Source organism: Gymnogyps californianus, chromosome Z (genome assembly GCF_018139145.2).
Source record: "Gymnogyps californianus isolate 813 chromosome Z, ASM1813914v2, whole genome shotgun sequence".
Taxonomy (NCBI): domain Eukaryota; kingdom Metazoa; phylum Chordata; class Aves; order Accipitriformes; family Cathartidae; genus Gymnogyps; species Gymnogyps californianus.
Window position 1 is genome coordinate 60,147,901 of NC_059500.1, and position 16,293 is coordinate 60,164,193.

The 16,293-nt window shown below is 40.4% G+C and overlaps 1 protein-coding gene across 1 annotated transcript in view; it reads right to left on the reverse strand.

Annotated features, from left to right (window-relative positions):
• The window catches only part of PIK3R1 (phosphoinositide-3-kinase regulatory subunit 1), a 61,397-nt gene extending 45,757 nt beyond the window's left edge, over positions 1-15,640 (reverse strand). Inside the window, exons 1-2 of the mRNA XM_050912514.1 lie at positions 15,576-15,640; positions 11,083-11,846 (exon numbers count right to left, since the gene is read on the reverse strand). Of these exons, the coding sequence (XP_050768471.1) occupies positions 11,083-11,416 (334 nt within the window). The 5' untranslated portion in view covers positions 11,417-11,846; positions 15,576-15,640. The remainder of the gene's footprint in view (positions 1-11,082; positions 11,847-15,575) is intronic.
• Positions 15,641-16,293: the final 653 nt, after the last annotated feature.

A 16,293-nucleotide genomic window follows, 5' to 3' on the forward strand; every position in this document is an offset into this window, starting at 1 on the left:
AGCTTTATGGAGCTGTTATCAGCCACATCACTGGAAAGAGCATAAGAGGCAATGAAGAAACCTGTTTCCAGAGGAGCCTGAAGGCTGTGAAGAAAAGGTGGCTTAAGACCACAAAATAAACGACAAGAATGAAGCAATTTTCATTCAGTGAAGACCTTGACAATGAACAAAGCAAGGATAAGCCAGAAAAGGGGTCAGGTGACTATGTAATTAAAAACTGTATCAGATGGCATACACTACAAGAAGGTGCAATTACATGTACAAACACAAGTTTCAGATGCATAGTTTTGCAATCTCAACAATGTTCTCCTACTATAGTGTGTAATTCACTGCATATATGCACATGCATCAAGGTAATAAAACTCTGTATCATAAATGTAATAATTTGTTACAATGACAGAATATACAATTAAAATTGTCACCATATCATTCCCTCAGTTATAAGAAACCCTCATTATCATCAAACTAGTTACCCAAACAGGCAGCCCTAAGAAAAAAAACCAGCCTTGCAAAAGTATCTAGCAGCGTGGAGCTAATTTTTCACAGGCATTAGTGAAGAGGACTGAATACAATAGAAGAAAATAACTTGGTGAAAATAATCTCTATACTATCATCACCAAATACCATTAAACGCTTGTGTGTCCCCCAAATGAAGACATTTCTACGACTAAATTTGCAATTCTTACTATATAATGGACACACAAATGGCTAAAAAGTTAAGTCATCTACATTATGTATGTACTAAAGGGAGGAGTTCGGACTAATTAGGAACATGCTTTAAATCTATCTAGAAGTTATGAACTTGATACAGGAACTACCGAGTGAAATTCCATGCCCTGCATTAGCCCAGGACCTCAGAAGAGATGCTCATACCAGTGTTTCCCTTCCATGTCTTTGAAATCCGTGAAAGGGCAGTCAGACACTGTTCTTTACATCAGTGTTTATTGTGTAGTATTTCATGCATATTCATATTATATTCAATCTCGTATACTGGAATCTCTTCAGAACAGAGGTAGCATTAGTGCTCCAAACCCTAAAGGCAACAGGAATTTTGCCTGAGAGAAGTGAGAGTAAGAACTGTGGGATTTGTCCCAATGCTGCTAAACCTTGACTGTAAGTCTGATCCCGTTCCTTCTGAAGTAAAAATGGGTTTTGCCACCTGTTTAAGGGAAAGTAGAATAGAAGCCTGCTGCTTCTTGTATGAACAAGTCTTTTAAGTAAACAAAAAACCCCCAACCACATATAATATTTTCAAGAACATCAGTACTTTAGAATAATCTTATTTTTAGTTTGCATCCAGAGGGATTTTGAATAAAGCATTTTAATACTCTATTTAGAAGACAGCAGCTTACATTAACAAGCATGGGCATGTTCCGTCTAATCTACCAGACAATTTACCACAGTATTTGATTGACTGGCTATTTAGATCAAACAGACAATGAAAAGCAAAAAAAATCCCCCAACTGTTCTCATCTTATTGGTGTGTTCTTACTGTGTCATAATAAAACCCTAGATATTTGTCTTAGAGGAAACATCTGGAGAAAAAGCATAACAGTTGGTAACTGTCTTCCCCTTTTTTGTTAAACTGTACATGCAACTCAGAGTCCTGCATCTTAGATCACTGGCGAAGGCACCATCTTTTTCAGTGCAAGTTTTAATATTGAAGATATAAGAGACTTTTAACTATCACTACGAGAGTAGTCCAAAGCAATGATTAGTGTTACACACAACAGACGAGCGCCAAATGTTCCTCTAGCAGACAGTCAGAATTCTCCCAGAAGGCAGCTCAAAAGAAGCGAGACTTCATGCTAGTCGCTCTGTAGTAAACATTGTTAAACCAGTGATTTAATATAACCCCCCAAAATTGTCCTGATAATAATGGGATCGTGAAAATCTCTCATTTCACGTAGGGGGCTGCAGCTTACACAGACTACCAGGAGGGTTTTGGAGTTGTCAGCACTAAGTTTGACCCAAGAGGAAGTCAGAAAAACATGAAAGCGGTGGGGAATGCACGCTAATCTTTCAACCAATGGTAACAAACTATAAATACAGCAGAGCAAAGAGCATTGAAACATTCATCCCGCTGTGCCCCTGAGGACCTCTCACTGAGTGAGCAGAGGTCCTTTATTTTCAGATATTTGACATGAAGTTTTTGCTACTTGCTGTTTTGAATATATGTTCCTTATCACTTTCTCTATTGACCAGGCCAGATTGCGAGGACCACTAAAAAACCCCTTTATACTCAGAACTGGCTTGCGCTGGAACAAAAGGCCTCCCTAAATCTTTCTCTTCGTAAGAAAATTGCTTATGTAGGCTAACAACTAGCTATGCTATTCTGGCTTCAGAACAATGGAGTAGATTTGGACTGGCAAGAATATATTTATTCTAAATTATACTCAAACAACTGTACAGATGCAACTCCAAAGTACCCAAAATAACTTGCTTCAAAATGTCAGGGGATGACATTTTCTGATGTTTCTCTCAAGGGAATGGCTATATTGCAAACAGTGCAATAAGCAGCAAATGAAGAATGAAAGACCGTATTACAGTAAGAGGCACAAAGCCTGGTCAGCCAAGAGTGTACTGTTTCAGAGGAGCTCTCAAAGGGCATCAGCCCCTCACAGAAGACCCATGCATCAGTGGAGATGACACCTCGCTGCACCCCATGATGCCCTGAAGCCTCACAGCCCTTTGCAGACCACAGAAGGGCAGATGCCCCTCAAGAGTGCGCCAGTCAACTAGGAGGAAAGCGGGAAATGATGTAGGGCTTTGCCATGGCCTCTGTCACTCCTCACCTGTGCCAAGCAGCTGTGTCTCAGCAAGGAGACAAGTCAAGGCTAAGTTCATAAACACAATCCAAGCGCAGTACATGAAAAACTGTGAATTAGGAATAGATGACTGGAATGTGTGGTCACAGGGTTGAACACCATGTGCCAGTAGGAAAAGGACTGCAAATCTTTGCCCTTAACTGCTTATTTCTGGAATGTTCCTGGATAGAAGGATAACAAAACCAGACACAGCTGTGCAGCCTTATCTACCACTGCGCATAATTAGCGGTTTCTTTCATTAATTCCCTAATTTAAGCGCTTTGGTCTACCTCCAGCCAAAAACAGCTTAGGAAGAGGGCTTGGAAATTACAAGGTAACACCAGAAACTAAAAGCCTTCCCTTTGAGAAGCCATAATATGCTTTGAAACATGAGTCTGCAGCTTCTGATACCATTCAGAAGTTTCTTCACCATGAATAATCCTCCATGCTTATGTGCTACCTACCAATCTTGTCCAAGCGGGATGAGGAGATCTAGGAAGAAACTGGTGACAGCACTAAAGTTTTCTCTCCTAACCCCAAAAAATAAATTCCACTGTTATATCTGTAAACAAGACATACCAGACTGGTGCAGCCATGCCTCCTGGGAGGTGCATTCCCTCCTCGGACTACAGATCTCAGGTTGCGCTACTCTCCCTTCCTTCCCAGCTGGTGAGCAGGAGGCTATGGCACAGGAGTGCTTGGACATGCCACATCCAACAAATCTGATCCCACAGAGGAGAAAGACCAAGGAAGAGACCCCTTGAATTACACCAATCTGATGTGTTTAAGTGGAGTAGTTTGGCTTTTGGCCAGTATCACTACACTTTTAAGCACGCATGTTTTTTAGAAGGAAGCATCAAAACTTGAAAGGAAAGCAGAGTTAACTTTGTCTGGTTTTCCAACATACCGAAACTCAATTTAAAAAAAACAAAAAAAGGCAAAGAAACCACAGAGAAAAATCAGCCTCATCTACACCTTGCTTATTTACTGAAAAATACAATAGCTGCTCAAGAGCTTCTGGAAGCTGACTGGGCCAGAATTAACTGCTCTTCCTGCAGCAGGTCTGCCTTCTCCAGGAGCATATTCCCATCCCGGACACCACCCAGTGATCTGCCAGCACGGATGGAAACTGGCATTTCAGAGCTGCCAAGGGTAGATCTCACTTCTTGCCCTCAACATCCACAGCCTCTAATGAAACTATCTCAGACTTTAACCTCTGGGAAATGCTCTAACACAGCAAATGATGCCAAGTGTATACAAACAGATCCAGTGGATCATACAAGCAAATTGTCTGACAGCTAACTGAACTGTTAAAGACCTTTTTCATCATTCATGCCGTAGTTTACATAGTAGTTTTGAAGTACAAGATAGTCTTAAAAGGTATTTTTAAAGTGTAGCAACCATATACAATTACATCTTTCCCTAGCTTAAGGCAGTACCGCATTTTTTAAACTCTGTCCTGAGGATTTTGATTATAGATCCTTACTAACTGAAAAGATGACAGCTTAAATATTATTTTCAAATGCTGTCTTACATGCAAACTGTTTTATAAAGTGGACCAATATGTGAAAATAAAGAATAGTGTTTGGGTGCTATTCTTGTGGACTGCTGCATACAGCATTCATAAAAGACTGAACAAAAAGGAGTCAAGTTAGTGCAAAAAGTTACACCTGGTAACACTCTACCAAAAGACTTCAGGCAATGTCCAAGGATGCAGGCATTTCTATAACAAAGTGCAAAAAATGTAATACCTAACAAAAAAGAAAAGAAAAATCTTCTATTAATTGGATTGTATTTTAGACATATTTTGCTGAAAGCATGAAAGGAAGTTAGCAAGTATTAACCAGTTATTACTTTTTTTTTTTAAAAAAGCCAAAAATTCTTTAAATTCTCCTAAGTACCTAGATTCTCACCAAAGTATTCTCAGGACTTAAAATCCTTCTCCAGTTAAAATAAATATTTCTTTAAAATTCTGTAATTCCCCTTGTCATTCTTAGTTATGAAAATAAAGCAGTTCTTTGTATTCTAGCCTTCAGATTGATTTCATGGATGTTCATCACGGAAAGCAGCTTTGGAGCAAGACGCAGATGTGTAAGAGTGCACAGCCAGCTGCAGTTACAACACCTGTGTTCTTTCACACAAGAAAATCTGGATGCATATATGGCATCACACAACTATTTAAGTGGGCATGGTTATTTGCTTGGGGTGCAGAATGATCCATTCTTGGCAAATACTTAGCACCATGTGTTGCTGAAACTCACAAACTGATGTTATGATATGCAAGCCTAAGTAAGAACTATTTGCTAACCAGTGTTTTTTTCAGATGTTCCTGGATCACAGCTACAGGAACAGATCCAGATAATTCCAAGGGATAGGAGCAGGCTGCTTCACTTTTGCCTTGTTTTAAGTCTGTCCTAGGAGCATTCATGTCAGCAGGAGGGATTAACAGGCTGAATCAGTATTACAGAAGGCTAAAGAAAAGTAAGCAAAGTCACTCAACATAATGCCACTGTTGTAACTATTGAATGGCATATTAAAATCAGTGCGATACAAACCAAATGTTTCTTATAGCATCGAAATAGGAGTGTCTTATTCTTTCAGCTTCTTAAAGCAAAATGTGTAACAAAAGGCAGTATTTTTTTAGACTAAGTGAAACAGCTGAGGTAAAAAGATGCACTTCAGTCACACAAGCCTTTTCAGGTCTGAGGTCATCTTTGAGGATCAGAAGGTGGTTCTCTGTGCCCCAAGTAATATATTTTTCCCAGAAATATCAATTGGTTAATTAAAATATTCTTTTCAAAAGCGCTCTCTCTCTTTTAATCTTATCCTGTGACGATTAAAACACAACGTGGAAAATGCTGGTTTTGAAGCTCCTTCCTCCCTCTATGCTTCCTTCCTCCTCTACCAGCAGGTGGGGCCACGCATCAACCATGAACTTGCCCAGGTCCACTGTTAATGTGCAATTTTACTAGTACTTGCGAGCGTATCCCCATGCTCTCTGTGGTGCTTAACAAAGACTTTTTTAGTTACTATCATCCTGATTTTATCACTGTGAAAAAAACGTTCTGCATCACTTTAATGCAGCTTGCAAAATCTTTGTTTTCATTAGTGATAAAGCAGGTGGCAAGCTTTATTTTCAGATGCATGCACTCATCTGGCAGCTAGAAATCTGCCTTGTACACCAAGAAATGTGACCACAAATAACTGGCAAGGCTCTCTGGCAGGAACCTGCCCCATTTCTCAGTGGAAGTCAAAAGCAACCGACTTACGAAGTTCATGACTGCAGGGCAGTTCTGACGACTGTAGCAGGACAAAGGCTGACGCTCAAACTGGGCTTTTTAGAGTGAATCCAAGCGCTCTGGCTTCAACAGCAACTACATTTACCAAATGAGATACTGACTCATCACTTCACCCCATAATTTCCTTTTTCCATTTGCCTAAATCAGGAGAGATGATGACTGTTTTCTTCCCAACGGAGGCTCCAGGCTCACTGCATTCCACTCACTCTTATGTCCCCTAATTCAAATTTTTCAGAAATGCAATCGCTCTGCTGGCTTTATAGCAAAATTAACAAAACAAATCCTACAGCATATTCAGTTCAAGCATGCACAAATGGTTTTATGCTCTCCATCAGTTTGGATCTTTGTCATACATTGCATAACCTGGTTTCTGAAAGGAAAGAGTTTCCAAATGTTCCATGTCATTATCTTTGTCTAATTTGCTGATCTGTGTCTGTTCTAGGAGAAAAGCATAAAGCAAGTTTTGTTTTTGGTTTGTTTTTTTTTTTAAAGAAATCTATGTTATAGTTTCATCACGAGAAGGAAGAGCTTCAGATTATTTTTAGGCTCTAAACCAGCTGAAACAGTACGAAGTGTCAACATACACAACCCTTTTAAGTTACACAGGAAGCTGCAGGAAGCTCCAAAACATCAAAACAGACAAATTATTCATATAAAGTTCTGGTCCGCGCTTCTGCAATCTGATCTTCATTTCAAAGTGAGAATTTAGCATTCCAAGTTAAATCTGAAAGTATTTCTGTTGATCAATCAAAGCTTTATGCTCCAAAATCTGCTTAAGATCAGCCTTCACAAACCAGGCAGAGAAACAACACTGTATGAACCAACTTTAAACATACGCAGCTGTATCAGATGAGCTGAATCAAAGTTCACAAAACTCAGCTGGACTCAGTACAGCTTATGCACTTTTCATTTTCAAAGAGTTGGGCAAGATGGGGCTAAGTGAGAGGAACCAGCCCTATCTAGCTCCAATTTAAAAAAGAAAGCATCTCAAGAAAAAAAAATATTTTCATATCAAATCTTTACTGCTTCATGTAAACTTCAGATGTCTAGTGGAGGGCATAAAGATGACCTTATGCTGGGTCTCCATTGTTGCAAGTGTCTTCATCCCTCCCGCAGCAGCAGTCACCCTTGCCTGGTGGGAGAAGAAACCTGGGGAAAAGGCAAGTTGGGCCAGTGAGAGCCTCACACCAGCAACGGGAATTAAATCTGCCTTGCCATAGCTCTGACCTGCACCAGGCCTGAAACTGAAAGGTGCTAGAGACTTCCTAGGGCTCTTGTATCGCCTCTATTTTCACATCTTTTCAGATGCAATTAAAAAAAAAAAAAAAAGCCCCACAAACTCAGACTAAATCTACTTCTTTATTGACAAAGGTAAGGGGAAGACAGGCAAAATGCAACAGTCCTAAAATTTCAGTCAAAGACCCCACTTCTGGTCTTGACCAATGGTTCTAGAAATTTAAATGGATCATGGATAAAATAAAAATATAGGGAAAGATTCAACCTATGTGTTGTCATAAATAAATGAATGTTTTAATAGAATTTGAGACCACCAGCAGTTTTGTTTTCAGATTAGCTTTTAATATTTAAAGAGCTCCCTATTTATAAGTAAGACTGTGATTGCATAAGACACTGGCCTGATAAGCAACTCTGCCCATGTTACTAGCCTCACTGACTGCAAAGTCTGTTCAGATGTCTATGATTATTTGTGTATGAGTACCACCGCATTGTGAATACTGGCAGCATTGTGCCTAAATATTGCAAATTTGATCTAATACAAAACAATCCGGACATTGATGAGCTCATGATCAAGCTTAACAACGCCAGAGGGAAAAAAGCATTCAGAATAAATAAGTATTAAAGAGTATTGAAATTATTAGAAAGTATTTTCTTAAAAAAAATAAATCTTTGTATGTGGTAAAATTAAAAGAACTCATATGATTATATATACATTCTTTAAAATCTCCAGTTAGGTTTCTGCTATTCTTACTCCACATACACACAACAGGGCTATATACAGAATTGACTCTTCACAGAATGAAGAAAGTATATGGATTGTCATTTTGATCCACAGCAGTTTCAAATCATCAACTACTGAAAATGTAAATTTGACTGTATTTGGTCAAGCAAGTTTCATACTATGCATTAATTTATTTGAAACACACTCTAGGGGGTGTAGAGAGAAGTATCATCCTGGGAAGAATCTTCTGGCCCACTGCCCATTACACTGACTGCTGGACAATATTAACTGTGCTATTCCCTGCACCAAATCTTATATACAAAAATAGTGAAGCCACCTGAAAGTCAAACACACATTGCTACATTATTCTTTATCTGAACTGTATTTCCACCTGCACCTCTGGCTTCACTATAGGTATCATTTTTGTATCATTCTGCTCACTTAAAAATTTCACCTTCATTTTGTTTTTTATAATACTCTTTCGGTACAACATTTCCCAAATTTGTTTCTAAGATTTAAAGCCCTCTCTGCCTTAGTTCTTTACAGTAAAAATATCTGTAAAGAGACCACTTATTACTCTTCCCAATTTCTTTTCAGTAAATATACATTATTTTAAAAGTAATTAAACCTAACTCTTGAGCTATTTGGAGTTCAAATTTCAGTTTCCCCTAATTCTGTTGAGAGGTGTCTAATCCCTGATTCTAGGGTATTACTGAAGGTGCCTAGCCTTTTACATGAGGCTTGAAATCTTTAATTCAGAAGAAGTTATGGGAACTTAGCCTATTTTTTTTTTAATCAGAAAAATACAAGGCTGGATTGCAAGCTGATTCTAAAACATTTTGGAGCATGGCAGGTCATGTGTGCAGACTTTGAGATTAAGATTCCCAGTTAAATTTGCACATTTTCTTGTTTCAAATCCCCACAGTCCCAAGCTATTAAAAATAAACACATTGTATGTGAATAGTACTCTGTCTAGAGGCAATAAACAGTTTAGGAGAGATCTAGTCACTAAGGCTTGGGGAACTGTTTCATCCCAAGGAAGCAGAAAAGCCTACATTTAAGCAGAGCCCCCCAAATCTGCAGCAGAATTTCCCAGAGTAACTCCCAGCAGCTGAAACTCCCATAAATGTCTGTTACAAACGCAGTCCCGGGGCAGGCTAAGAAACTGCAACATTAACACCAGGACTTCCCAGCACAGCGCTGTAGCCAGCTCACAGCATGGAGCTGTGAATGGGAGCATCAAGCAAGCATGAGTACAGAGACCAAGCAAGTTACAACGCACTACTTTAAGTTTAAAGCAATAAATGCATCAAAGCCTGCGATGCCAGTTAATTCACCACAGTATGCACATGTAAAGACTGAGATTTTATTTCCACCCTCTGCCTCTTAAAATGACCTGTCAGCATTGAGGTGTCTATCCAAAGAGCCATGTTTATTCTGCAGTTATATATGACGGAGACAACCATCTCCGCAACTGCGTTAAGAAAAAAGTCAATGTTACCTGATCAGCACATATTAATATCCAATAAAAGGAATGATCAAAGAAGTAACAGTGTTTTCTTTCAAAAGCAAATACCCCATTTTCAGAATTAACCTAATGAGAAACCATAAGACTCTAATAACTAGAGGCTGAGAGTTCGAGGACTTAAGAAATAGGGACAGTATAATCTAAAATGCCACTACACCCCCATCTGCCCCCACCTTCATTCTAACAACAATGTACACCTAGGCATTATACACCTGCAAGAAATTCTTGAGTGCTTAAGGACATCACGATATAAAACAGTTCAGATGTACCCTTTATTAAGCCCCCACCAACCTAGAAATGCTTCTGCCAGGTTTCCACTTGGTTGCCACATACAATTTTCTATATTTCTGTTCTTATCTTCATTGATTATCAGCACAGCTGAATATAAACTCATAATAGGCACAGTGGGATGGAAGCTGATAAACTGATACCACAACTTTGCAAGTGATGCTGCAAACATTTCTATGGAGGCAGAGGGTGATGATACTGTTCAGGACTGTGGTGTCACTGTGAGAATCAGGATCACATACTACAACTTGTATTTCCTACAGCTATAAACACCGAGAACTTAAGTAGTATTAGATGTCGAAGAAATATAAGCCGTTCTAGACTTTTGAGAAGTGAAAGACCAATGTAAACTTTATCCTAAGACAGACTTGGCTTGTTGATAGGTAAAACCCAAGTATCTGAATGTCAGTAGGTAAAGGAGACAAATCACTTGGAGGAAGGGTGGGGGTGTTTTTACCCTCAAGTTTTTCCAATTAAAAAAGAGAAGATTCTTTCTTCTATTAAGAGAAGAGCTCTGATCAAATTCTGAGTTCTGCCCAACATAATGTTGCAAGTGTAGGTTAGAAAGCAACTTATATAAACAAAGGAAGATATTTCCTTTTTTTAAACATAAGTGCTATTTTTGCTACTGCATGCCCTACCCCCAAAAAACGTTGAATCTGAATTTCTCCTTATCATAATTCCATTGTTCATTTTAAAATACCTGCTCTTACCTTTAATGCCACAGGTAAACCTCCATGACAAAGTGCATATTTCTTCCTGTTAGCAAGAGATTTACGATAGGAACATACTGCTTATTTGGAATTCATACTGTCAGATTCACCAAGAAGTTTCTCAATAGTGAGTTTGATGAACCACACAGGGAAACACTTCCACCAGCTTCTCAGAAACCTAAAATAAATGCTACCCTGCTCTTTCTCCGTTTAAGTCTTTGCAGTTGTGAATTATAAGCATACTTTCCAACCTGTGAGATGTACCTCACAGTAAGTTATTGGTCTCTGTGGAGCCTGAGACAAAGCACATGAAATTACAAAGTGAGCTAAATATTATGAAGTAGATACAATCCTTAATTGACTGAAATGAGCGATGCACTAAAAAAGCTGACCAGCAGGTGTTATACACATAAATGCACAGTCAGACAAGCCTATGAAACAAAAATATCTGAAAAACATGGGGGACACGCCTTCTGAGAACAGTACTGACCTTGTTGCTCACTCTCTGCTTCAACTTTTGCAGAACTCGGTGCTACAGGAAGGGGTCGAGGAGGACGAGGCTTCGGAGTTGGGGGAGATATTTTTTTTCTTCCAATGTACTCTACATAAGTTCCTGGGAAATCCCCCCTCTCCCCTGTGGTTTCATTAAAGCCATTTAACCAACCAATTTCCTCAGGCTTTGCTTCTTCCCCTTCACTGAATCCAAGTGCTAGTAAGGTACCCTTATTCACTGTTAATATATCTCCTAAGTGCAAGTCAATGTCTTCTTCTCGCTCTTTTTTGTAGTCATATAAAGCTCTGTATTGATATCCTTCGGCACTCATCTTGGCAAACAATTTAACATTCAAAAGTGTTATTAAACAGTATCAAAATGGAATTGTCCAGTTATATTTTTATGTACAGAGAGATTCAAGATGTATTAAATGGGATAATAAAAATGTCAACAGCAATGTCTAAGTAATAAAATCCACCAGGCAATCAAAAAGCACCAGGATCTGTCATTTCACTGCTGATGTTTTTACTGATGTATTTATTCTGAGTCCATGACTGTTGCAGAAGTATGTGTTCCACTTCTTCTATGTCTAGCAATATTCTTCCAATTAGTTCCTTTTCTGGGCTTGCTGGCACTTCTGGGTCTCCATACTCAAGTTCAGCTGATTCTTGTAGCCAGTCACACTTTCTTCAGATGTACTTGCCACAGATTGCCCATGTACCGTAAATATTCTGCCACCGAACTCTGCACACATGCTCTTCCTGGAAAGAGAAAAGAAAACCAGTGAAATTGTTTCAAATTCTCTTGACAATTGTGGACTTGGGATTCCACTTATGACTCAAGCTTTCTGCAACCCTGGCAGAGGTTGTGTCCCACAAAAGAGCCCTAAATAACAACAAAATAAAGCGATCTCACAAAAATATCTGCCACCTAATGCTTGCATTTTTATAAAGGATGTATGTCTAATTACTTGAACCACATTTGCACCCCTGCAGTATGAGGCATGCTTCCTTCTCTGTGGCTTACGGCTGCTGAAGTCTCAGGGTGAGAGGGCTAAGCCCTGGAGCTATCCCTGTAGTGCAATACCTAACCTGGCAGCAAGATTTTACATGTTATCTCCCTGAAGACACACAGCCACAACCCTTCCCCACAAGAGGTCTGCCAGGACAGAGAAGGAGTTCACTGTAATTAGCGCTGACAGTCACCACTGGGGTATTCAATCTCCTGCTGTTTATGCAGAGGGTGAGGATGGGTAACAATCCCCAGCCCAAAGCCTATATTCCAAAAACTTACTGGAGGTAGGGGTCTTTTCATAATCTGCAGGAGAACCAAAAAGTCCAAAATGCTTTTACTTGATGGTACCGTATTTCTTTTTTCTTATAAAGAGGGGCTTCCCCACTCCCCCATCTTCCAGATGTTTTTTAATGTGTTTATGGTATAATACTAGAAAAACAATCAGCAACTGAAACAGGCACACCCAGACCACCTAAGCAGCACTAGCAGGAGGAAAGTATCAGGGTGTATGCTTAAATTACACTAAAGGCAAGAGAATACAGGCCTGAACATTTGACTCAAGGTTGGCTGACCTTAAAGTAAAAAGGAAAAATATGACTAAAAAAATCAAATTAGAAAACAGTAGCTTAAAGACATATAGAACAGTGAAAGTTTTCTAAACATTATTTCAACTGTTACTCACTTTCATCTACTTAAAAAGACAAGCCCAATCATAATTTGAAATACTACACTGGGAACCAGAAAGTGCTAACTACTCAAAGTTGCATTGAAACTCCTAAACTACAGCTGAAGAAAAGCCCCGAAGGGACTATGTAATACCAGTAGGTAAAATATTGAATGTGTACTATGTACTTAGTGTACAGAAAGCTGATTTTCTGAGAAACACTCCCTTTTACATTGTAAAGGGACACCAGTAGATAGGGCTGGAACAGGGAACCTCTGACAACTCTTCTCCACACCATTTTCTCTAACGTCTCAGTCATCAAGTCCCTGGAACATGACTAACTGACAAGCTAAAAAGTGTTTATAAGAATGTATATGGACTTTGCCAGTGAATGACCCTGATCACTAATTTGTATGTGGCTCCTCTTCAGTCCATCAGATCTAAATATAATTCCCTGCAGCTTATTGCACAACATCTCTTGTAACAGAACACAGAAGAAAATCTTGCAAGTTCTCAAAGAACTTCCTTATCATCCCTTGCAACCAGTTTTTGCTGTAGGAAAGAATTATCTGAGCCTGAATTAGACTTCTCATTTCAAAAAGCCTACACACAAGTATTTACTTTAATAACTTGCAAATCTATCCACGTGGATTAAGCATCCAGCTCCCACCAAAATTTTAATGAGAAATTTCTGCAGCCACTTCTGAAAAACCAAACTATGCTGCTTAGCTAACAGTACCAAACATCACAGACTTTGCAATTAATATGAAGAGAGTTTCACTGATATTTCATTTTGCCTCTTCTACCAGAGGAAAGTGTACAGACAGGAACTTGAGAAAAAAAAAGGAAACAAAAATCTAGAGCACAAGTATCAATTAAATTGTACAGAAGCCTTTTCAAAAGCATGGGTTCCTCCCATTTCATATAGCAAGGGAACAAAATGCACTTACACACCTTAGATCTAAGTGTTGGAGCTAATCTAAATGTTTCCAATCAAAACCAACTACGCACAGCAAAACCTGCTAGAAAATTACCACTTCGACTACATTAAGTATTCCGAAATATTTATTTTCTTTTTAAGAAAGTTTCAACAAGTGCTCCTCTACAACTACTCATTTCACTCCTACTGCCTACGGGCATTCTGGCAGTCAACAACGTAAGTCTTCTAAACACTGCATAATTTAACTGACTTGACCTACTCCTCTGATCTTTTATTATCAAATGTATCATAGCAACTTTATGGCCAGATATCTAAAACGCGTACTTGTGTCTCTTACACTTGGTCTGACAATACAGAACTGGAAATGTTGTAATAACACAAGAACTGCTTATGACAGTTTTTAAGCATATTTTAAAAACTCAAAACCTGAATCAGATAGGACAAAAGGTCCGATTTACTTGCATGTTAGAACAGCTCAGTGCAGCGATGGTAGCAAAGTCTCCCTAGATCCAGTTTCCCTGGGGCTCAGAGCTGCAGTACCGGTTCATACTCACTCCTCAGCGCTGCCTTCCGTACAGGGCCCCCAGCATCCTATCTCCTGACTGATCTACAGTTCGTGTACCTGGAGACACTCCCATGGGTGAGCCATGCTGAATTTCTTGGATTTATCCCTTTTTCTATTCTATCTGTCAGGTTTGGGGATGGAGGAAGACTCAGACTCCAAGAACTCTGCAGACAGCCCTAAAGCAGGGACAGACACCAGTTCTCCACACCAGCATCTCCAAAAGCCCTCTTTGACAGTTCTTTACTTAATGCTTTGTTAAGATCCTGTATAAACAAATTCCCTTTACTCCAAGTGAAGTTACGCGGTCTCTACACTCAGACATTTTGACTCAAATTGTCTTAAGCTGATTAGTCTTAAAATAAATAGCTTGGAGACCATCATAAGTAGAGGCAAAAAAACAAAACCAAACACTTTAGGCAAGAAACATTGTTACATTTGAGATGATGTATTACTGGATTTCCATTTGGCCGGCAGAATGGAAAAGGAGGAATAAGTATTGCAAGAGAATCAAACGCTCATTTGTTTTTTATTTACTGTCGAAGAGCTTGATTCCAATGAAAGATTCCCGAGTTCAGGCAGAATTCTGGTCTCTCAGCAGAATGGTTTATGTTGGGCATTTCAACAGTTATAAAATCTAAAATTCAACATAAAGATCTAAGAGATTCTTGTAAATGTAAGTGGAAAAGAAAGGGGACATGAAAGCCTCCCCTCCGCTCCCTCCTTCTCCCCCTATTAAAAATGATGTCTGGCTCCCACTCCACTGGTACCCAAGCATTTCCTCCCACACTAGCTAGCATTCCTTTGGTGACTGAGAATAAAAACTTCTACTCTGCGAATCCGTGTTACTACCAGCCCAACCAGAGGGGTCCGCATGTGTTACTGATATGGCACCCCCACACAAGACAGCAAAGATTTTCTTCACCTTTATATTAACACATTTAATAACCATATCTCCTCGTACTGCCACCTCTCTCATATTTATTCCAAAAATCCCTAGGGAAACAGCCCCTAACACAAACTTCCACTGCAATTATGAGCTTCGTCAATAGAAAAGCAGACTAACCTACTTAGGGAGGCACTTAAATACCAAGAACTGAAGTGTAAGCGGGACATTTGCTTGGAGACTGACTCTTCTCCCCACTAGGTGTCTACACACCTGTAACTCAAACTGCAGTTGTCTCTGAAGAATGATGCTGCCACTCTCCAAACAGAGATGACCAAGGTAAGTACCACATCGGAACACTATTTTCTGCAAGAAAGTGAGGTCCATGATATATCATGAAGAAGGAGATGCACACTTATAATACCTTTACACCATTTCCAGTCTTTGAAAGAGTGATTTGGAGCCTCTGGAGATTCTACCGCTGAACACGTTCAAATACGTACACACGGAAGATGTACATGAACTTCACTGTGGACACCGTAAAGCACGTCCCATTCTGAAACATCTCAAAGACTTTATATGGGCTGCAAAGCTATGGAAGAAGGCAGGGGAGCATCAAGACCACTTCAGAAAAATCATTAAATTAATAATAATAATAATTTAGAAACCTAGGAAGACAGTATAGACTGAGCTTCCATCCTGTTAAGAGGCCGTCAACCTAATCCCTCCGGGAGTCCTGCACCGACATGTAGGACACCCGGGCAGCGGTCCCCGCTGCAGAGCGGCCACTCTCCAGGGACCGGAGCTCGCTCCCCGCGCCCCGGCCCCGCTCGGGAGGCGCAGCCCCCCCACCGCCGGGGCAGGGCCGTGCGGAGACGGAGCTTCCCGGCCCGGGGACGATCGCGGAGCCGCCGGGACCGCCCTCCGCGAAGACCCGAGGACAGCCAGGCTCGACGCCGCGCCGCCCGCTCCCCCCGGCGACGGCCGCCTCAGCGCTTCCTACGGACACCCCTTCCGCCGCCCCGGGGACGCCAGCCGGGCGGGGGCACCAGCCCGGCTCTCCACGACACACAGCGGGTCCGAGGCTCCCGGGCAGCCCCGCGGTCGCCGGGCCTCGCCCCCGACACGGCGCGCCGCCCGCC